General features: G+C 43.5%; 1 protein-coding gene and 1 pseudogene across 7 annotated transcripts in view; one reads left to right on the top strand and one right to left on the bottom strand.

Annotated features, from left to right (window-relative positions):
* The first annotated feature begins 4,025 nt into the window (after nt 1–4,025).
* Nucleotides 4,026–4,339, top strand: LOC114609517 (annotated as a pseudogene).
* Nucleotides 4,340–11,670: 7,331 nt separating this feature from the next.
* The window catches only part of Wdyhv1 (WDYHV motif containing 1), a 16,995-nt gene continuing 5,100 nt past the window's right edge, over nt 11,671–23,565 (bottom strand). For 2 of the 7 annotated variants that reach the window (XM_028753854.1, XM_028753853.1), the window contains exons 2-7: nt 22,958–23,047; nt 21,803–21,902; nt 20,087–20,137; nt 17,072–17,220; nt 16,147–16,271; nt 11,671–12,424 (exon numbers count right to left, since the gene is read on the bottom strand). In XM_028753854.1, the coding sequence (XP_028609687.1) occupies nt 12,315–12,424; nt 16,147–16,271; nt 17,072–17,220; nt 20,087–20,137; nt 21,803–21,805 (438 nt within the window). In that variant the 5' untranslated portion in view covers nt 21,806–21,902; nt 22,958–23,047 and the 3' untranslated portion in view covers nt 11,671–12,314. Of the gene's footprint in view, nt 12,425–16,092; nt 16,272–16,307; nt 17,221–20,086; nt 20,138–21,794; nt 21,903–22,957; nt 23,048–23,565 lie in introns of those variants that run through there. The other 5 variants (XM_028753851.1, XM_028753855.1, XM_028753852.1 and 2 more) reach the window with 4 other exon arrangements.

Below are 23,565 nucleotides of genomic sequence, written 5' to 3'. Positions count from 1 at the left end.
AAGGCATGCTTTTTCCTTTTTCTTTCTTTCTTTCTTTCTTTCTTTCTTTCTTTCTTTCTTTTTTTTTTTTTTTAAGTAGATCCAGCTTCAAGAGGAAAACCATGAGGTTAAATTCTCTGAAGCTAGGACAGTGTAACTCATTTCCTGTTTTGCTCAACTGTCTAGACACAGATCTCCTAAGCATCAGGTTAAAGAGAGCAGGTTACATATGAATGCAACCACAGGAAGATTGCAGGCTTCTACCTTTGTCCTTGAAGCAGGATGTTTCGCCTTCATTACCACTCTTCCCATTAAGCCCTACGGAGCTCTCTGTCTGTGTGCGTGTGTATGTGTGTGTGTGTTCTGTTTTGTTTTATATAAATATATATTGTTTAGGGTTTTTTGTTTTTTTTTGTTTTTTTCTGAGACAGGGTTTCAGACAGCCCTAGCTGTCCTGGAACACACTCTGTAGATGACCAGGCTGGCCTCAAACTTAAGAGATGAGCCTGTATCTGCCTCCTGAGGATTGGGATCAAAGGTGTGAGCCGCCACCTTTGTGTGAAGCTGTATTTCAATGCAGGAATAAAAACCATCTTTTTTCCCTAAGAATATATTTGTCCCTTGATAATCTTAATGAGGTTTTCCCCCTAGGTTTTATTCACTTTTGTTGAAGGGAACGGGGTTGTTTTTCCTAGAGGGTCTCACGATATAGCTCTGTCTTGGAACACACAGGTAGATCAGACTAGTTTTAAACACACAGAGCTCCACCCCTCTGTCTCCTCAGTGCTAGAATTAATGGTGTGCACTACCACACCTGGCCTTTCCCTAGATTTTAAAAGTCACTTCAAGACACAATTTATGGCAGCTTTCTTAGGAAGGAATATAGAAATATTTCAGGTTATTACAGACTTTAACCTCAAATAAGTGTGTTACTATTCAATGCATAGGAACTGGATATGTTGACTTTTTACTAATGTAATATTTACCAATTGAGAATCTCGTACTTGTGCACAATGTATTTTGACCAGCCCCTCCCAGCCCCACTCCTACCTGGTCCTACCGGGTTTACTTATTGTTCTTGTCCTATCATCTGCTTCATAAAGTATCAGATTATTACTGTTTTGAATATACAATTTTTCTAGAAAACACATTTTGTTGTTGTTTTGTTTGAAACAGGCTTTTATTATGCAGACATGGCTGATCTAGAACTTTCTGTGTAGACCAGGCTGGCGTCAAACTCAGATCCTCCTTTCTGCCTCCCAACACACACACACACACACACACACACACCGATCTTTAAAATGGAAGAGAAGGAACTTCTGGAACTTCTTGGAGACACTGGAAGACATCTGACCAGACACCAGGTTGCTGCATCAGTATTAAACTTTACATACAAGATGAGAATACTATAGTTAGGAAGGGTGTTTAAAGTGTCTTTGTTGTAGGTGAAGTTTCATGATGTCTGTAAGTTGCTTTCAGTTCATTCAGGGAGAAACTGAAAGAAAGAATTTTTACTAAGAGCAAGAGAATTCTTCCCTGCCAAGAGCAAAGACTATTCATCCGTCTAGAGTTCTCTTTCCTAGGCTGGATGCTCCCCCTTGTGTACCAAGAGAGCAAAATGCCTATCAAAATGGATTTCAAAACCATGCCCCATGGTGAGCCAGCAAGGCTCAGAGACTTTCAGAGATGGTCGAAGTGGCACACCTATGTCAGGCCCGAGATTGAAGGAGGGTCAGGAGTTACAGGCCATTCTAGGCCACAGTGGGGTTCTGTTTCCAAAAGGAGCCACTCTTTTTTAACATACCCACTCCCCACCCCTAACTACCAATATCGCTCCCACTGAACCTCCATCATGTGAATACCGAAGTCTGTTTGGGGTGAAGGGAAGTCACGGCTGCAGAAAGGCTACAGTTGAGGAACTTATCTTAGCCTTGCCTATGACAGGCATGATCTTGGAGACTGAGCTCTGGGGTGCATTTCTATGTTGCTTATAAGCTCACTGACCTCTTGAAGCAGCAGCTGAGATGGTCCAGTGGTTTGTTCTGATGTAACTGGGTCATCCTCTTAGGATACAGTCATTCTCAAGTGAGAGCCGGGTTCAAATAGTATTCATTACTAACTGCTCTGGGAAGTTACCCATGTCTATATCCTCATCTGAAAAATAGGAGTAACAATTCCTACTTCATAAAGTTAACATAGAGATTATTTATATTCAACCTTTGGGTGGTACCTAGAACCAATCGAGTATTCACCAAGCATTAGCTATCATTACGGCTCCCAATGTGCTCTTTTAAACTGAGTTTAGAAAGCTGGTCATGGTGGTACACACCTTTAATCCTAACGCTTAAAGTCAATGGCAGGTGGATCTCTCTGAGTTTGAGGCCAGCCTGGTCTACAAAGCAAGTTACACAAAGAGACCTTGCCTTCAAAAACCAAATTAATTAATTAATAAAATCAATATTAATTAATTGTTTAGAGCATCCACCATGAAAAGATAAGACACATTAAATAATAAATACAGGTGCCCATCCTTAGTTGCTATCACGGAGTTCCTACATTTCTAAGAAATGGAAATGCTAGAAAAAAAAATCATTTGTTCTAATCTTTGGTCCGGGGTCCAGGTTACTGGCACAGAGCTCCTAAAGGCCTTGTAGACAGAGGTGCTGGGATCTTAGGCATCTCTTGGGGTCTCCTGGAACATCTCTTGTTCGAAGACAAACTCTTCACTCTTGTTTTGGTTTGGTTTAAGAGGCAGGGTTCCACTCTGTACCCCAGGGTAACACTGAGTTCTTCCTGCCTAAGCCTCCTGAGTGCTGAGAGTAGTGGCATGAGCCATCAGGCTTCAATTGTAATGCCGAGTCTGATGCCGGCTGGTCTTATATGTCCAGGAAGCCCAGGCCATGATAAGAAGTCTGTTTTCAGCCCCACCCCACGTTCCCCAGAGGAAGAGAGCTGAAAATGGAGAAAATCCATATCTGTAGAATGAAGGCTTCATTTAAAAATGCCTGCACTAAGGGGCAGTGGTGGCACACCCCTTCAATCCCAGCACTACTTGGGAGGCAAAGGCAGGTGAATCAATAGAGTTCAAGGCTAGCCTGGTCTACAGAATGAGTTCCAGGACAGCCAGGGCTACACAGGGGAAAAAAAACTTTTTAAAATCCCTGCACTGTTGAGTTCACAGAGCTCCTGGATGGGTGAGCATTTCTGTGTACTGAGAGGCTGGTACAGTCACCGAGCATGACTGAAAACTGTAGTAATCTTGTAACAACCTAGACCATTTTATGTCCATAAAATGGTAATCCTTTCGGGCTGAAGAGATGGCTCAGCGGTTAAGAGCACTGACGACTCTTCCAGAGTTCAATTCCCAGCAACCACATGGAGGCTCACAACCATCTCTAATGGGATCCGATGCCCTCTTCTGGTGTGTCTGAAGACAGCTACAGTGTACTCAGATACATTAAATAAATAAATAAATAAATAAATAAATAAATAAATCCTCAAGGGAAAAAAATGGTGATCCTTTCATAAACTCAACTTGATCGGAACTTCTGAGGTGAGCAGCACATGACTAAATGCCCACAGGCAAAGACCTCCAAAAAGGGACCCTTCCCCAGCCGTGATTGGCTTCCCCTGAGCTGTTCATTTGCATTTACCACGCCCATCTCTTCACCTGCCAGTCAGCTCCATAATCAGACCCAGACAACATTAAATGTGTTCCTAAATTCTGTGAACCAGAAAGTCATGGAGACCTCAACTTATAGCAAGGCAGTCAGAAGGCCGAAGGGCATATGATAACCTCCTACCAGTGATTGGCATTTGAAGTAGCACACAGATTATTGGCCTGAGATCTTAACCCATGGATAGACTGAAACAACAGGTGCTGTCAGAAACGAATTCCAAGGCACCCAGTTAAGTCTCCGGATTATTGAATGACCCTGCATATCCAGCATCAAACCTGTAGTATTTAAACTAATTTCAAAAACTTGATTATGTGTCGCTTGCCTGAGAGACCTTCCGTACGTAGCTGGACTTGTGAAAATGTTACCATGTTTTTGGCTAGAGATTTACGACATCCGTCTTTGGAAGAGGAAAAGGAAAAAACATAAGAAACCACTAGTCCAAAATCCAAATTCTTATTTCGCGGATGTAAAATGTAAATTGCTTCAGGATTGCCACGATTTTCAGTCATGTTCAGTGACCCTTCAGTGTAGGTTACCCAACAGTGTCCAGCCAGCCTGTAGGAACAAAGGGTAGACTCACAGAAGGTTGTTTCTTCAGGAAACCAATACTAACAAGCCACATGAGTTCCAGAGTGTGTTTTCTCACCCTTAAATTCAGTTACTTTACCAAGACAACATGATGGTGCTTGGTTTCATAAGGTACGTAACAGCGACCTATTATTAGTTGCCAATAAAGTTTTATTAGTGGACAACAATGACGAAGCCAGCTCAGTAAGTCAGCAGTTTCTCCATCCAGTGCAGGAGCCAGGATTAAAAAGAAAACAGACAATTAGAAACATTGTAGCATGACCCCAGCCAGTTCTGAGGCTGAGGTGGGTTTATTTTTTCCCAACCTGCTTTTATATCATTTTAATTACAGGCAAGTAATAAGGTCAGTTTTAGGTTGAAGAACAAGCAAGACAATAGATGTGAATAGTCAAGGAACAAGCAAGTCAACAAAGTCCCGTGATCACCATTTCTAAGGGCTTATCTGTATGACCAAGATATCTGAGTTTAACTTCCCTGAAGTACGGTGTGGAGTTCCCGTGACAGTAGAAAAGGATCTGGTTATCCTATCTGGCTTGTCTACCATGAAGTTTCCTCTCTTTGTATGTGCTCTGGGCCTCCTGAGACTTCACTGGATGGCCGCTCAAAGCAGTTCAGGACATAGAAACATACCCCCTAGAGGCACACAGACCTCGCCTTAGACGCCCAAGGTCTCCTATCTTTGAAGGCAAGTCAGAAAGGTCAGCACTGATGAACAAGCAAGCTAGCAAGGGCCTGAGGAGAGCCAAGCCAAGTGGAGTCCTAAGTTGACCCTAGCATTGTGTAATAACAAGCCCCGGTAGTGAAAGCCTGTAATCTCAGGATGAGATGATGAGTTGAGGTCAGCCTGGACCACATGAGAGCATCTTAAAAAATCACGATAACACCAGGAGAAGAGAACACCAATGTGCCATGGCTTCTCCTGCTTTTGAGCAATGAAATCTGAACTGCACAAAGTAGCTCAAGCTATACCTGTTAAAATACATGTATTCAGGTTTGGCATGTTGTCTTCATCTCAGCACTCGGGAGGCAAGGGAAGGTAGATCTCTCCGCATCCAAGGCACGACTGGTCTACATAGCAATTCCCAGGACATCCAGTGCTGCATAGTGAGACCCAGCCTCAAAACAAACAAACAAACAAACAAACAAGAAAGAAAAAAGAATTTGTGCTAATTTTTAAAAATGCGTGTGTGTATGTGTGTGAGTGTGTGTGTGTGTGTGTGTGTGTGTGTAGCGATGTGCAGTTGCCTATGTCAGCGCATTTAGAGACCAGAGCTCAACATAGGCTCCTTTACAGCTTACCAGTTTTTTGAGAAAGTTTCTGACCAAGCCTAGAGCTAGCAGTGTCAGCCAGGCTGGCTGTCCAGCGAGTCCCTGGGATCCATCTGTTGCTGCATCAGTGATGCTGGGGGGTTGCAGACATGAGCTATACACCCGTCTTTCACACGGATGCTGAAGACTTGAATTCAGGTTCCCACTATGACATCTCTTTGAGGGTTTTGAAGAAGAGTCTCATAGACTGTTGTCAAACTTGCTGTGACGGCAGGAATGGCTTTGAACTCCTGATGCCCCTGCCTCTGTCTCCTAACTACAGAGATTACAAGGTATAGGCCATGTAGTAGCTGCAGCCAGGGTAAAGTCTGATCACAGACGGTGAAGTAGAACTGAGGGGCTGGAGAGATGGCTCAGCAGTTAAGAACATTCACTGCTCTTGCAGAGGACCGGGATTTGATTTCCAGAACTCACTTGGAGGCTCATAGTCTCTAAATTCCAGTTCTACAGGATACAATGGCCTCTTCTGGCTCTGCAAGCATGACACGTATACGATACACAGATGCACATGTAGGCAAAACATCCACACACATAGTATATATAGTTTTTGCCAACTGTTTTATGTCAACTGACACTAGCTAGAGTTATCAATAGAGGAAACCTCAATTGAAAAAGTGTCTCCATAAACCAGGCTGTAGGAGGCCAGGCTGTCTGGAGGCCATTTCCTCCATTAGTGATTGACAGGGGAGGGACCTCCAGTCCATTGTGGGTGGTGCCATCACTGGGCTGGAAGTGCCTGGTTGTTATAAGAAAGCAGCAGGCTGAGGAGCTATGAGGAGCAAGCCAGTAAGCAGTAACCTCCACAGCCTCTGCATCAGCTCCTGCCTCCAGGTTTCTGCTGTCCGTGTTCCTGCCCCAACTGCCTTCAGTGATGAACTATAATATCAAAGTGTAAATTATATAAACCTGCCGGGCAGTGGTGGCGCACGCCTTTAACCCCAGCACTTGGGAGGCAGAGGCAGGCGGATTTCTGAGTTCGAGGGCAGCCTGGTCTACAGAGTGAGTTCCAGGACAGCCAGGGCTACACAGAAAAACCCTGTCTCGAAAAACAAAAAACAAACAAACAAACAAACAAACAAAATTATATAAGCCTTTCCTTGCCAAGTTATTTTTGGTAATGGTGTTTCATCACAGCAACAGAAACCCTAAGATAAGAACCAACAAGAATATGGATCCCAGAACCAGCCAGAAAGTTGGGCAGGTGTGGCAGCTACCTGTAAGACCAGCATCGGAGAGGAGGTGGAGGAATCCCTGGGACAAGCTGGCTAGCTAGACCAGCCAGAGTTGCCAAGCACCAAGTTCAACAAGAAATCCTCCTTCAGCAAGTAAAGAGAGATCCAAGAAGAAATGTGGCACCAACTTTAAGCCCCCAAATACACATGCACACACACACACACACACACACACACACACTCAAATGTATACACAGGCACACACACCAAAAATACAAATACACAAAGTTGACTTTCAGAATATAAACCGTTTTCTCTCTTCTTCCTCTCCTCTCCTCTCCTCTCCTCTATAGTCTCATTTGAGGCTCAACACAGCTCTATCAGGTGAGTCAGTCCAGGGAGGCGTCCCAGACTAGCAAATATCAAGCGCTAAGGGAGAGCTATGACTGAAATTCAATTTTATTTTTTCCTTCCTCGTAATCTGAGTACAGGGAAAAGATCTCAGGATCTGGTCCTAAAGAGTTTGAATGAAGCTCTGCACCCTGTGGGTCTTGAATGGAGACTCATCCATCATCCATGGTATCAGGAAAGACATGTGCCAGCACAGGCTGACTGTATTAACGTTCTGCCCTTCAATTCGCTTCCAAAATTCTTCCAAGAAATTGCTCAAACCCTCTGGTCCCCATGGAAACCTCAGGACAGACTATTGACTCTAAGGGAAATGTTGCTGGTACTCCTCCCTTGATAATGAATAGTTATTATTAAAAGTCATGCTCCATGAGACACCTATTGTAGCTTCTGGGCAAGGCCAAAGTCTCTGTGGACTGAGAGGGTAAGAGGCAGTTCACCCTCCAACACTGTGGTTAGCTAAAAGGGAAAGGAGAAAATATTCTGTGCGTGAGTGTCTAGTCTCAGTACAGACACAAGACAAGAGACTTTACATCCATGTCTTCAACCAGGGACTGGAACTAGATGCTCACCAAGAATGGCGAAATAAAATGAAATCAATTCCTTATGTTCTTTGCTACGTGCAAAAGTTATTTGCAACATACTTTGCAGACCAAAAGGTAGAATAAACTCAAGAGTTAAGGCCTGAAGCACCTGTCTGGAAAAGGATGCCATAAATCTGAAGAAAGAGAAAGATCTGAGTTGTCACTGTTGGAACGTAAGACATCTCCCCCAGGCTGGTGTTTGCATGCTCATTTCCCAGCTGTGCTGAACTGAGATGCTATGGAATCTTTAGGAGTGCCAAGGTGGCAGAAGTAGGCTACCAGGGACAGGTCTTTGAAGGTTATATCCAAGCCCTGGTTCCTACCATGCCTTGGTACAGTCTGTCTCGATCCATCATTCCATCATTCCTTGCAAGGATGCACTGAAACCACAAGGCAAAAAAGCCCTTCATCCCTTAAACTGTCAAGTTGTAGCTGAGTCACAGAGATGCAAAAGTAACTGGATACACTATTCAAAGGCACTTCACTATCATTGGCCAGAGATAGGTGGAATGGAGACTTGGCATTCCGGACCCCAAGCTACACATGATGGCTCATATCCATAATCCCAACAGCTGGGAGACTGAGACAAGAGGACTGACATATATTTGAGGCCAGGCAGGGGTCACGTGGTAAGTTCCATGCCAGACTGAGCTCCAGAGAAGGACCTTGACTCAAAGCAAAGAAAAGCAAAGCAACCTGACCTCAGAGAAAAGAAACCAGAAAAACACAGGGGGCAGTCCTAAGGCTAGTAACAATGACAACTTTGAAGACAAATCACAAATAAGAGAGACACAGAGGAAGGAAGAAATGAAGGAAGGTTAGGAAGGAAGAAGGAAGGGAAAGAAGGAGGGAGGGACGGAGGGCGGGTGGGCAGGCAGGCAGGCAGGAAAGATCGATCTTCTAAGGACCCCATGCTTCTGTTAGAACTGACAGAAATCAAGCTGGACATGGTGGTGGACACCTATAATCCAAATACTTGGGAGGAAGAGTCGGGAAGTTCAAGTGTAGCCAGGGATACAAAGGAATAGCTACCATTTAAGGTTAGGCGATTTCAATTCTACGGTGGCTAGGAAGTCCAAACATCCATACAGACATTATCTGAACTGTATTAGACAAACTTTTGGTTTTGTTTAAAATTGTGTGTGAATTCTCCCTTCCACCACGTACGTTCTGGAATTGAACTTAGGTCATCGGACTCAGCTACAAGTGGCTTTTCCCACTGACTTGTACTAGACATATATTTCAAGCCCAAATTTGACACATGCTCATAAAATAGGCCAAAATAAAAAGCCAGCCCTTCCTAAATGCAATTTGTAAATCAAAGTACAATCCTCTGGGCCTTAATACCTTTTGCTCAGGGTAAAGTACTTCTGTGAGACAGCCTGCCAAAACTTACATTCTTTGGTTTAGCCAGGAATCTTTTAAATGGCCTCCCATGGTCATTCAAATATCCATGACGGTATTTAAGTGTGGGGTCCACTTTAACTTAAAATCATAAAAAAGAAACTGTCTTGTTCTGGGGCTGGGAAGGTGGCTCAGTCAATAAAGTACTTGCCATGCAAACCAGAGAAACTGAGCTCAATCCCCAGCACCTACACACACACACACACACACACACACACACACACATTAACTGAATTTTAAAAAAATTAACTTTTATTTTTATTTTATGTTCTTTGGTGTTTTGCATGCATGTCTGTCTGAGGGTGTCAGAAAACATGGAACTGGAATTATGGACTGGAGTTACAGACAGGTGTGTGCGGCCATGTGGGTGGCTGGCAACCCAGGTCCTCTGGAAGAGCAGCTAGTGCTCTTAACTGCTAAGCTATCCCTCCAGCCCTTGAAAAACATTTTTTATTCGTTTATTTATATACGTGTGTACGCATAGTTACAGGCAGTTGTGAGCTGCCTCATGTGGGTGTTGGGAATGAAACTCAGATCCTTTGCAAGAATGACACACCAACAACTGATAACACCCATAGCTCTGAATTTTAAATTAAATTTTTGTGGTTGTTGTTTTTGAAACAGAGTTTCTCTGTATAGCCCTGGCTGTCCTGGAACTCACTCTATAGACCAGGCTGTCCTTGAACTCACAGACATCTGCCTGTCTCTGCCTCCCAAGTGCTGGGATTAAAGGCATGTACCACCACCATTCGGCTAAATTAAAAACTCTGAGAGGTGCGGTAGGATCCACTTGCTATATCAACCCAGGGAGGCAGGGACAGGAAGATCCTTGGGACTTGTTGACAAGAATCAGGCAGTCGGTCTCAGGTCCCAGCGTGAGATACTGCCTCAAAAAAATTAAAGTGGACAGTTACTGAAGAATAACACCAAAAGTTGACTTCTGGTCTCTGCATAGACTCCTGCGTACCCCACACACAAAGAAAAAGAGAGACATTTCCCACTTCTTACACAAGAGTTCAATGGCTTCCCACCAGAATCATCCTAAACACATGAACCCAGGAGGAAGTGACATTTCCTAACCTAATAAGACCCCTGAATAAATCAAACGGCATAGGACTGCTATCAAGTGCAAAGTTTCTTTTTTTATTTAAGATTTCTTAATTTATTTTATATGTGAACACTGTAGCTGTCTTCAGACACACCAAAAGAGGGCATCAAATCCCATTACAGATCACATGTGGTTGCTGGGAATTGAACTTAGGACCTCTGAAAAAGCAGTCAGTGCTCTTAACTGCTGAGCCATCTCTCCAGCCTGGAAAGTTTAAGTAGAAAACTGATCTTAAGAGCAAAAGGTCAGCTGGGCAGTGGTGGCGCACATCTTTAATCCCAGCACTTGGGAGGCAGAGACAGGTGGATTTCTGAGTTCGAGGCCAGCCTGGTCTACAGAGTGAGTTCCAGGACAGCCAGAGCTACACAGAGAAACCCTGTCTCAGAAAAACCAAAAAAAAAAAGAGCAAAAGGTCAGGCTAGAGAGATGGCTCAGCGGTTAAGAACAGTGACTGCTCTTCCAGAGGTCCTGAGTTCAATTCCCAGCAACCACATGGTGGCTCACAACCATCTGAAATGGAATCTGATGCCCTCTTCTGGTGTGTCTGAAGACAGCACCAGTGTACGCATACATTAAAATGAATAAATTAAAAAAAAAAAAGAGCAAAAGGTCAGGTATACTTTCTATAAAAAATTACTCATTAAGCTGGGTGTGGGAAGACTTCAAGACCAGCCCAGACTGCACAGGGTCAGCCTATGTTTCCACAGAAAGACTGTCTCAAAAAATAAAAATATAAATAAATAAATACTTGTTTTACAGCAGAACCACAAATGAGAGATGCCATTACTATATGTATCTTTCATGTAAAAATCTTTATTTAAAATTATAAGACTAAAGTCAAATTTCTAAGGTATTGTCTAGTCTAGAAGGCAGGTTTTGTTTTTTCATATCTTCTAGAAAGCAATGTTTTGTTTTTTCATCTATAACAGATATCCTTAGGTATTTCTGATCAAGACCAACACAAAGGAGATGAGGGAAGATGGCTGCCAATAAAGTGGTGGTCACATGAGGAGCTCAGTTCAACCCCCAAGACACACAAGAAGCTAAGCGAGACGGCATGCGCCTATAACCCCCATGCTGAGGAGACAGAGACGAGAGAACTCCTGGGCTCACTGGACAGCCAGGGTGGTGCAATAAGTGAGCTTTAGGTTCAGTGAGATACCCTGCCCCCAAAAATAAGGGACAGTCATTAAGAAAGATACTTGACATCAACTTCTGGCCTACACACAAACACATGCAACACCATACACGGGCACAGACACACATACACACACACACATATACACAGAAAGACTGACATGAGTTTATCTCAGTAGTTTGGTACATGCCACATATTCAACATGATCATGGATTCAATCATCAACACTGCCCGATTCCACCTCAGAAAAAAAAAAGGCACAGATTCTTCAAAAGCAAAATTAATTTTAAGTCAATTTTATTTATAACTACATATATAAATGGGACAAAAAACACTCAGACAAGATATCTGCAACTTTTTTAAACATCGTAGTCCAAAAAGACTAATACTTACAGCTGATTCAGCTCACAATACTGTCCCTTTCCAAGCAGCAGAGCTGTCTCTAGAAACATTTTACCAGTACCTCAAATGGGCAACAGAGTCTTAGAGCCACAGGCCACAACCCTGCGCTCAAGGAGTTTAGAGTCTAGCCAGACAGGAAGCAGAGAGAGCAGACAAAAGGAGCAGAATCCAAGTCCACACTTCTACTTTTACAAAAGCAACTGCTGGCCTACGTCATCACACATTGAAACAAGTAAGCCATGGAAACATTTCAGCAACCATATACCGAATGTGGCGTATCGATGTCTGAGGCTGGGAACCTTCTGATTAGGGTTGGAGACAGAACTCTAGGGTAGATCCCCAGGGTAAAAAAAAGAGGGCGGAGGGCTTATTCATTCATCTTTATTTGTGTTCACTAATGTCCCCACTCAAATTTAATGAGAAATATACACCTCTAGGACACCTGTACCACGCTGCTCTCTTAAATGGAAGGATGGCTATTTATACCCCAGAGTTTCTCTAGTTACACACCTAGCATCAGGCTCAGTAGGTTTTGCTGCTGAACTGATGCACAAATTCAGGCAGAGTGTAGACAGCTCCCCATCCTACTGCAGGGTCCATGCTGATGAAGTCATTCAGGTTCATTTTGGAGTCTAGAAAAGAACATGAAAGGTTAGCATCAACAGAAGAACCCAGAAACCTAAGGGGTGAGGAGTCAATCAAATAAATGGGAGTTCAAGATCACTCTTGCAACGCTCTTGCCTCAAACACACTGCAATCTCTTCTAGACACAGCATCACACCAGCCTATGGAAGGATGCTCCGGCGTGCAATGTCACGTAGACTTTACAAACATCAAGGTTGTACAAGAGAGGAAGAAAGAGAACTGTGACCGACTGGTGGAAATATAAAAAGATATGACAACAAAACGTCTGAGTTAGATTCTGCACCAGGAATAAGAAATAAGGGAGAAGCCCTGAAAAACTGAACAGTATTATCCTTAATGCTTCTATGGTTATATGCTACTGTTAACACCAAAGATGTGGAGAGGTGGCTCCGCAATTAAGAGCACACTGGCTGCTCTTCCAGGGGTCCTGGGTTTGATGCCCAACAGCCACATACAAGGTGGCTCACAACCATCTGTAACTTCAGATCAAGATCTGATGCCTTCTGACTGGGCACTGGACACATAAGGTATACTGGCATATATGCAGATGAAACCCCCGTATGCATCAAAAAATTGAAAATAAATATATCTTTAAAAAAAGAAGACTTAAGACTAAGGGAACCTGAGGGAGGGTTATGTAAGAACTCTGTCCTACTTAGCGAATTTTCTAGAAGCCTGAAATTATTTAAAAATAAAAGATTGTAGGGGCTGGAAAGATGGCTCAGCGGTTAAGAGCACTGACTGCTCTTCCAGAGGTCCTGAGTTCAAATCCCAGCAACCACCTAGTGGCTCACAACCATCCGTAATGAGATTTGATGCCCTCTTCTGGTGTGTCTGAAGACAGCTACAGTGTGCTCATAAATTTAAAAAAATAATAATAATAACAATAATAAAAGATTGTAGAAAGGGTGCACACATAATCAAACTGTCAGTTTCCAAGCTTAATGGACAAGTTACAGGAAATTCAAAGGAACAGCAAGGGCACAGTCACAAACAGCAAGTTGCCACTCCTATTCCCAGTGTTTTCAATATAAATGGTAAGGAAAGAGCATATGCACATTAAAAAAAATACTTGGAGCTGGGGAGATGGCTCAGCAGTTAAGGGCACCTTCAGCGGTTAAGGGTCCTTGCAGAGGACCCAGGTTTGAGTCCCAGCACCTAGACAGTGGCTCACCACTCCAGTTTCAAGAGAGGCAATGCCCTCATTTGACCTCCTCAGCACCACGTGGTACACAGACACATATGCAAGCAAAACATTCATATGTATACAATAATATTCTAAAAATAAATTTAAAAAATAAAAGGGAAAGAGGAAAACAGTATAATTATATTTTAATTTCAAAAAAATAAAAATACCTAAAATTTTAAAATAAACAACAAAAAATTTTTGGTTTGTTTGTTTTTGTCTTCCAAGACAGGGTTCTTTGAGTGTAGCCCTGGCTGTCCTGGAACTTGATTTGTAGACCAGGCTGGCCTTGAACTCACAAAGATCTTCTTGCCTCTGCCTCCCAAGTGCTGAGATTAAGGGTATGAGCCACCACAGCCTAGCTAACAAAGAATATTTTAAATAAAATAAAAAACTACTTTTTAAATGTTTTTATTTATTGTTTCATATGATGTATTTTGGCTATATTCTTTCTGTTCCTAAAACTCCTCCAAAATCTCCCTCCCCAACAATATTCTTAAGATAGTGCAGAATTCTTGTGTGTGTGTGTGTGTGTATGTGTGTGTGTGTGTGTGTGTGTGTGTGTGTGTTTGGAGGGCTGTACTTCACACGTGTGTAAAACAGGTCAACATCCAGTGTCTTCCTCGGTAGCTCTCCACCTCATGTATTAAGAGAAGGTTTCTCATGGAACCTGACTTCACTGGTCCAACTAATGCAGCGAGCCTGAGGGACTCACCCCTCCTGTGCTAGGACTAAAGATGCACACCACACCTGGCTTCTGTGTGGGCACCAAACTCAGCTGGGCAGTGTGGCACACGCCTTTAATCCCAGCACTCGGGAGGCAGAGACGGGTAGACCTGTGAGTTCAAGGTGAGTCTGATCTACAGAGTGAGTTCTAAGAACAGCCAGGGCTACAGAGAAAAACTCTGCCTCCGGGAGACAGGGGTGTAGGAGGTGTGCGGATCCAAATCAGGTCCCCATGCTTGTCTGGCAGGCATTGACCAAGCTAGCCATCTTCCCAGTTCACATTACAGAATACATTCATATGTGCAGAAGCTAACTAAAGTGAAAAAGCTAGCAGAAAGTGAGTAATGGCACCTAATGGGCTACCATCAAAGCCAAAGGACTGATAAGGCCATGTGTGCTAATGACCTATGTGTACTGGGCTACAAAGAAAAGAACCAGGTCTGATAAGATCATGTGTGCTAATGACCTACTGTGTCCTGGGGCTACAAAGAAATGGACCATGTCTGATAACATCATGTATGCTAATGACCTCTGTGTACTGGACTTCAAGAATCCACAACTACAGGAGAAATGGGTCCCTGATGAAGGCACTATGTGCCCAGGCTAGCCCCTGGGTAGCCAGACACCTTCTCCTAACACAGCTTTCATAGTTGTCACATGAAAGTAAGGATGGCACATGAGGAAGCAATCACAGTTCTTGCTGTTGTTTCTTTCAATATGAAGCCTCTCGCTGAGACTTAGTCAGAACCCTCGTTAAGAGTTTACCCCCCACCGGGCAGTGGTGGCACATGCCTTTAATCCCAGCACTTGGGAAGCAGAGACAGACGGATTTCTGAGTTCGAGGCTGGCCTGGTCTACAGAGTGAGTTCCAGGATAGCCAGGGCTGTACAGAGAAACCCTGCCTCGAAAAACCAAAAAAAAAAAGAGTTCACCCCCTTCAAATATGCTAGTTATTTTATGCTTTCTTCCCCAAAGAGCTACTGATGCTAGCCCTGTTTCTGCTGGATCCTGCCTGGCCCGCAGGCCACTTTCCTGTAGACTGCATTAGTCACATGATGGGATGAGCTCACCCATAACTGGAATGGTGTGAACGATCCACAATCATAGATAGTCTCAAAAGCATATGAGTGCCGAGCAACCGTACAGCCTGCTAGTCTCTTAACTCTCAAGGCGTCCTCAACTGCACTGCTGCCTAGAAGCCCAGAAATGAATGGTGATAAAAATCTCTGAACACAGGTTTATTACAGGGTTACTAAAATGACATCTCACACATCGGGATACACTGGAGACTTCTTCTACCAGTGAATAAAACCCCACCATGGCGATGTGCTACTGATTCTGGTAGGACACACCAGTGTGATGCCAGAATCCTAGCAGATGCTTACAATAATCAAGCAGTTGGCTACTGTCATGGCTTCTGTTCCTCAATGCTTACTCTCCCCAAGAGGGCTTTTGCCTTCCAGTCCTGTTCTCTGTGCCTCAATTGCTGAATCCGGGAAGCACAGAGGACCGGAGCCCTCATTGATCCTCACCACTCAGGGAGCTTCTCCAAAGATGACTAAGTGTAGAGACAGGGTAGTGGCTCATAGCTTTAGTCCCAGAGCTGGGAGGCAGAGGCAAACAGATTTCTGTAAGTCAGAGGGCAGTCTGGTCTACAGAGCAAGCGCTAAGACAGCCAAGGCTACACAGAGAAACCTGTCTCAAAAGAAAAAAAAACAAAAAACAAAAAACAAAAACTCAAACCTGACTAAGGGAGACATGGATCTGAGCAGTGACCAGGCAAAAGCCCTGGCTCACCTCCAGTTTCAATGCAGGGGTACTCTGGAGGAGGCTCTCTCCAGTTCCCACTGGAGTCTTTCATGTGAGACCGGTCAGAAGCAAAGTTCTTCAAGTAGGAGTCGGCACGAACCACTCTAAATTTCCTGCAGGTAAATCAACACAGGCTTATATCAGGGAGGTATCACGGCTGGCAACCCAACTCACTGCGATAGTGGACTCTGTTTACGATACACACAAGGCTACTTGTGAGGGTTTGCACCAATATTAATTAATACATGGCTATCACCTGCTGAACAAGCTGAAGGAAATGATTGAAACCCCAAGCTATGAAAGTACAGAGAGTAAATCAACCCAGTTGTTTTTATTTACACATAAGGGGCACATAATACTGATAAGACAGCCCGTAAGGGGCAAAGGATAGGATTTTTGTTGTTGCCTTGCAACTTTCTTGATTTTGACATTGGCCATGCTCACACTTCAGCAAACAAGAGAAAAATCCTCAACACATCTGAAAGAAAATGTTGAAAAGCTTATCATGCTTTTTTCTTAACACATGCATGGGGGGGCGGGGTCAAAGCTAATCTGTAAGTGTCAATTCTCTCTCTCCACCATGGATCCCAGGGATGGAATTTGGGTTTTCAAGCTTGGCTGGTCCTCGCCACACTAATATTTATAATGCCACCAACCCTTTGTACAATGAGGAGCCTTTAAAGCTTTAAGATGCTCTTAAGCTCTTATAGAACAGGCACACCCATAATGCAGAAAAAGGAGGATGGAGACAGAGGGGAGAAGGGAGGGGAAGCGAAGAGAGGGGGTGGGGAGAAGAAAGGAAAAGACTGAGAAAAGGAGAAGGAGGGAGAGAAGGAGGGAGGCAGAAAGGACTTCTGTGTAACCACCAAATCTTACTTCAGAAAATCAGTAACTTAGTACTGAATTTCCTCACCTCCTAAACTGTGGATGAATGTCATCGTCAGACTTAAGGGCATCTTCTATGTAAATGTTGAAAGGGCAGGGAAATGGCAAAATAGTATCAAGATCATAAATGAAGCTCTGTCCTTCCCTTGACACATGAAGCAGAACGACATGATAATCCTAGGAACAATAATCGCTGAGGTTAACCCAGTTAGTGGAGGACAGTCGATTCCAACATTACAGGGTCGGCACACAAGCATTAGCAGGAAATCAGCTGTCAAGGTAACATCACCCTCCCTGGAATACCAAAGCTAAATGCTAATAAAACACAAAGCCGCAATACTGAAAAATGGCCAGTGACTGGGAAATGCCTAAACAATCACAGTGTGTGACACTGTTCCATGATATCCCATGTTCTATAGTTGAACAGAAAAACTGATTGTAGGATATAGATGCATTTTGTATTCTATTTTAAAGTTTGATCATATAAAGACAGTCATGTGCATTCAGAAGCATACACTTACTTATTCACACATATGAATGCAAAAGGAGGCTACAGAGATATCTTCTGTTCTTTGGATCTTCGATACCTCCACCCACCCCCCCCCCAGAAGATTTACTTATTAGGGTGGCATTAGGCAGGCAGTGGTGGCTTCAAGTGGGGAAGCCAGGAAGGATGTGGTGACACACACTTTAATCCCAACACTCAAGAGGGAGAGGCAAGTGGGTCCCTGTGAGTTCAAGGCCAGTCTGATGCACATCAGAGTTCCAGGCCAGCCAGAACTACATATTGAGACCTTAAAAACAAAACCACAGTGAAGCCTAGTGAGAAGTCTCCTGGTCACTGGGGTCGTATCCTTGAAGGAGATATTGGGAGCCCAGCCCTTTCCTCTTCTTTCTCTCCTTGGCCATAAGACAAACAGCTCTGCCCTACCACGTGTTCCTGCCTCTCTCCAGGTGCAAATGCAGAGCCAAGCAGTCATGGACTGAAACCAGAAATGAGCACAAAATAAACCTTTCCTCTACGGTGATTCATCTCCTGTACCACTTACAGTGACAGGAAGTGAGTGGCCCTCCAAGCTGCTAACCATAGGGGCTTCCTGAGGTTAGGGCCAAGAAGGATGTGACTTCCCAATTTTTATTACTCTTCTAATTAAAAAAAAAAGTAAATCAAAAAAAAAAAGAAGAAGAAGAAGAAGAAGAAAAAAGGAAACAAAACAAAGCAGACACGCTCTCATCTGCGTGGAAAGAACTCATCCCAAGGACCAAGACAGCTGTCATGGCCCTACCTGGTGACAGAATGGACGCTACCTACCTCTTACTCTCACTCCCAGATACAAGGCACTGCCAGCACCAGCTGATGTCTAGGAGGACATGGGATTCTCAAGGGACATGTACGCAGGCTAGTGCTTCAAACCCAGGAGAAAACGCACCAGAATACCTGTTGAGTTTAAAAGCGTGCTAACAGCACATGTCATTCTTACAGCACCTCAGTTTCCTCAGCATGCTAATGAGATGGAAGGATAATCAACACAGGAAACACTGTGTGCCCAAGGCTCCCTGCAGCTCCAACTCCAATAGAGGAATTAGACACGGATCTATCCAGTGCACTCCCACCCTCCAGATGACTTAAGAGCTGCTGCCCGCTAAGAGCCCCACTTCCTCCTGGCCTGATGACCTTTGCACTCTCCTCCACCACAGCAACCCTGCTTCTCAAGTGCCAGTCATCTTTACCTAGGACTTAGTGAAGAATAGGAAATCTTGAGCCAAGGATGACTCAGCAGAAAAAGGAACCAACAGCCACAGAAGCCTGACAATTCAACCTCAACTCCTGGAACCCACGTAAAAACCCTACGGATGTGGTGTTGAACATCTGCAATCCCAGCAACTCCTGCAGGGAGATGCAAGGTGCAGTCGAACCTGTAAGCTCACAGGCTAGTGAGCCTAGAGTTCACAGAAACAGAAACAAAAGAAACTCTGCTCCCACAAAGCAAGTGAGAAACAACACTACAGGGTTGTGTTCTCACTTCTGTGTGCACCTGCTACACATGCATGCACACATGCAATAAACAAATAATAAATTCAACATTCAGAAAAATACTAAGCCGAGTATGGGGGAGGGTAGGAAGGGGGGGAGAAAGAGAACAAGAGCGGGTGAGCACACTAAATCTTGACACCTTCTCTAGATAAACTAAAACAGCAACTTATACTTTTAATCAGTCTCCAGATAAGTCAAACATGCAGCCATTCTATATGTAAAAAGCTCCTAATGCAGCCTGGGTACAAGACTGGGAAATCACAAATTTTTCTCTTACATTGGACATTTATAAAAATGACTAAAAGCAAGACATGGTGGCCGAAACACATCTCTAAATCTAGCACTTGGGAGGTAGGACAGGACAAGTGGAAGGTTCAGGCCAATTAAAATCACACAGAAAGATCCTGCCTCAGATTCCCTGTGTAATTCTGTACTCACCAACATCTCTCAGCTCCAGAACCACATACCTGACACAAACAACCTAAGTAAGGAAATGTTTATTTTGGCTCATGGTTTCAGAGACTACAGTCAACCAACCCTATGGGAGGGGCATGATGGGAGTGGTTGTCCATGGCAACAGGACTAGGAGGTAACTGTTCCTCACATGACAACTGGGAGGAAGAGAGAAAGAGAACATAACCAGGAGTAGGTAGAACCTTCAGGGCCCAGTCCCAGTAACTCACTTCTACAAGCTGGGCTTCAGGTCTCAAGGGTTCTACAACCTCACAGAACAGTATTCCCAGCTAAGGCACAGGAATTTAAACACTGCAGCCTGTAGGAGTCATTTCATACACAAACCATTATAGATCTCAAAAGAAAAATTTAGAAGAACATATATCCATAGTGCCTCTACCACAGACAGAATAGCATCCCTTCTCCGAAGATCCTTTATTAACAATTGTCATAGACCTGCTCTAGAGTCCCTTCGATTCTGCTTTACTACAGCATACTGGTCACTCAGAGGCCACACAGAACAATGCACCAGAGACGCTCGAGTGGCCATCTTACCCAGATCACTGGTCCGTTCTCAGATCTTGCCTGCTGTTTCCAAATAGGTACCTATAAAATATAGGATATCCGTGAGTTTCACTCGAATCCTTGTAGATCCTCTAAAGCAGTACACTGAGGAGCAATAAGTGGGCTGAGAAATGTAGACTACTTGCTGCTCTTGCAGAGGACCCAGGATTTGTTCCCAGCATCCACATGGCAGCTTAACAAACGTCTGTAACTCCAGTTCCAAGGAACCCAACCCCTTCTGGCTTCTATAGACACAGTGCACACAAGGTACATAGACATATATGTAGGTAAACATCCAACATATTAGTCCCCTCCACATCCTTTCCCCCCAAAAAAAACCAGTCAAGCATGCTTGCACACACCTTTAATCCCAACACTCAAAAGCAGAGGCAGGTGGTTCTCAGTGAATTTGAAGCCAGCCTAGTCTACACAGTGAGGTTCAGGCCAGTCAAGACTACATAGTGAGACCCTATCTCAGAAAAAAAAAAAAAATTAAATTTAAAAATCAAAAATGTTGGGGCTGGAGAGATGGCTCAGTGGTTAAGTTGCTCTTCCAGTGGACCCAGGTTCAATTCCCAAGACACATGGGGCAGCACACACCTGTCTATAACTCCAGTTCCAGAGGATCTGACACCTTCACACAGACATACATACATGCAGTCAAAACACCAATGCACATGAAATAAAAATAAATAAAACTTTTTTTAAAAAAAAATTAAATGTTTATGTTTCTGAGCAACGTGAAGGGATGAAGCCCAAATCCTCAGTATAAGGTATCCTTCATGGTGAGAATATCGCAGCATCCTCTAGGGAGCAGAAAGGCCTGGATTAGGAGTCAGAAGGCCAGGCAGGGGCAAGTTCTACCTTCCTATTCAGTTATTCATGAGACCCCTTTGCATCTTTCCTTCTTCATGTTTGTTGTTGTTGTTGTTTGTTTTTCGAGACATTTTTTCTGTATAGTCCAGGCTGTCTTAGAACTCACTCTGTAGACCAGGCTAGTCTCAAACTCAGAGATCTGCCTGCCTCTGCCTCCCAAATGCATCCGTTACCACTGCCTGACTTCCTTCTTTGCCATTTTTTCAGTGGAGAAAGTTAGTAAGTCATGGCAGTACATGCCTGTAATCCCAGCCTTGGCTACATAAGAGTATGAGGCGACAGTGCCTTAGGTCACATGAGCCCTGTCTCTAAAAACAGAAGTGAAGTCAATAAAATAAACCTTGCCTATTTCATAGAATTTCTCTGTTAACCCAGACGACACAAAGGGCTGCTTCTAATGATTCATAAAAGTTCACTACAGCTCTATTTAAACTACACACCTTTACTTCAAATCTGAGTTACATGGCTCTAATAATACAATTTTTAAAAAGCTCTAAGCCATACAAGGAGCTTGCCTATAATCCCAGTCCTCAGAAGGGTACTACGGTTTGTGGCCAGTCCAGTCTACACAGTGCGTTTCAGATCAGCCAAGTCTACACTATGATACACTGTCTCAAAAAGAAAGGAAGAGAACACAATCTGCATAAATACATCATCACAAGGTTCTTTGCCTAAGGGAATAAATACTTCTAAATTGAAATCTAAATGAAAATAAATGTTTAAAAGGTTGCAGTTCCAAAGCACATGTTAGAACAGCACAGTGTCTGTACTGCACTTGGCTTCTGAGGTCCTCCCAACCTCATCTCATTCTGTAATCACTTACCAACTTACCATCTTCTTCTCATTTGATATGAAGACAGCATAGCATTCCTCCAGCGGATACTGGTTGTGTGTTTTGATGTATTCACAGAGCTTCCAAATGTTTTCCTCACTGAAATAAAACAATCGTTTATACAATTACAAGCGAACAGCTGTCTTTTGGATTTAAACAAAAGATTGATGAGAACATAACTAGAGAGGACCTTAACCACCATCTGACAGCTGGCTAACAGGTGGCTTTAGCACCCTCAACAGCTGCTAGCCAACCTGTACCGTGTGTACATATCCAGAAGGTCCTTACGTACCACAAAAGGCTGACTGTGGCCAATAAAACACTATGTCAGAAAAAAAAAAATGAACAAAAAACCAAACAAACAAAAAAACAAAACAAAATAAAAAAACAAAAAACACTATGTCAGGACTCCAGAAGCTGAGATACCACTGGAATCCCAAGTCAGTCACTAACAAGAAAAGCAACTCTGCACTTATTCTTACACCACACTGTATCCTGCCACAAATCCCAGTCAGTACTCAGGAGGTAGATCTCTTTGAATTCAAAGCCAGACTGACCTTTTCAAAAATACATAGGGCTGGAAAGTTGGCTCGGTGATTAACTCCAGCTCTAGGGGGATCTGACACACTCACAAGTACAAACTCATATCCATACTCACATCCATATATGAAATTAAAATAATCCAAAAACCATTTCAATTTAAAAAATAAGTAAATAGGAGGCTGGAGAGATGGCTCAGCAGTTAAGAGCACTGACTACTTTTCCAGAGGTCCTGAGTTCAATTTCCAGCAACCACATGGTGGCTCACAACCATCTGTAATGAGATCCAATACCCTCTTCTGGCATGTCTAAGAGAGCGACGGTACACTCATATACATAAGATAAATAAATATTTTTTTGTTTGTTTGGTTTTTGTTTTGTTTTTTTTTTTAGTTTTTCGAGACATGGTTTCTCTGTGTAGCCCTGGCTGTCCTGGAACTCACTCTGTAGACCAGGCTGGTCTCGAACTCAGAAATCCGCCTGCCTCTGCCTCCCAAGTGCTGGGATTAAAGGCGTGTGCCACCACTGGCCGGCAAAATAAATAAATCTTAAAAAAAAAAAAAAGTAAATAATTTTTAAAGTTCTTTTAAGAGCTGGGCAGTGGTGGTACATACCTTTATTCCCAGCACTCCGAGGCACAGTCGGGCAGATCTCTCTGTTCAAGGCCAACCTGATCTACAAAATGAGTTCCAGGACAGCCAGGGCTAAAAAAATAATTTTTGAAAACAAACAAAAAAACACACAAAACAAAGTTCTTTTAGAAACTGAAATTCAAAAAAAGAAAAAGAAAAAAAAAAAGAAACTGAAATTCATCTTCCTACACTCTGTCCCAGACAAATCTCTCCCTATGGACAGGCCATTAGCCATCTAACATAGTCAGAACCTGCCTAAGCAATGCTCAGAGGGTGTCACTGAGCCTCCTTCTCAAGCACAGGCAGGAACAGGCACTCCTAGCTGACTTCACGGCTCGGACTCTGGGTTCCTGTCCTTGGGTAAAGAATCACATACACCTCTGCTCAAAATGAGTCTCATCAAGAACCACTCATGGCCTACCGCTCAGGGTGTCAGGACCGATTTCTAGTCTTCCACACCTCACTACCCAAGAAAGAAAGAAACAGCATTTAGGAAATTTATAAAATTATATTAAACTAAAAGTATTACAGAAATATGCCTTTTCTATTACATTGTGGGGGAGGAAGGGAAGGGGAGGGGAGGGAGGGGG

Source organism: Grammomys surdaster, unplaced genomic scaffold, assembly GCF_004785775.1.
Source record: "Grammomys surdaster isolate TR1022 unplaced genomic scaffold, NIH_TR_1.0 125974, whole genome shotgun sequence".
NCBI lineage: Eukaryota > Metazoa > Chordata > Mammalia > Rodentia > Muridae > Grammomys > Grammomys surdaster.
Note: the sequence above shows the minus strand (reverse complement) of the source record. Positions and strands in the feature narration are given on the sequence as shown.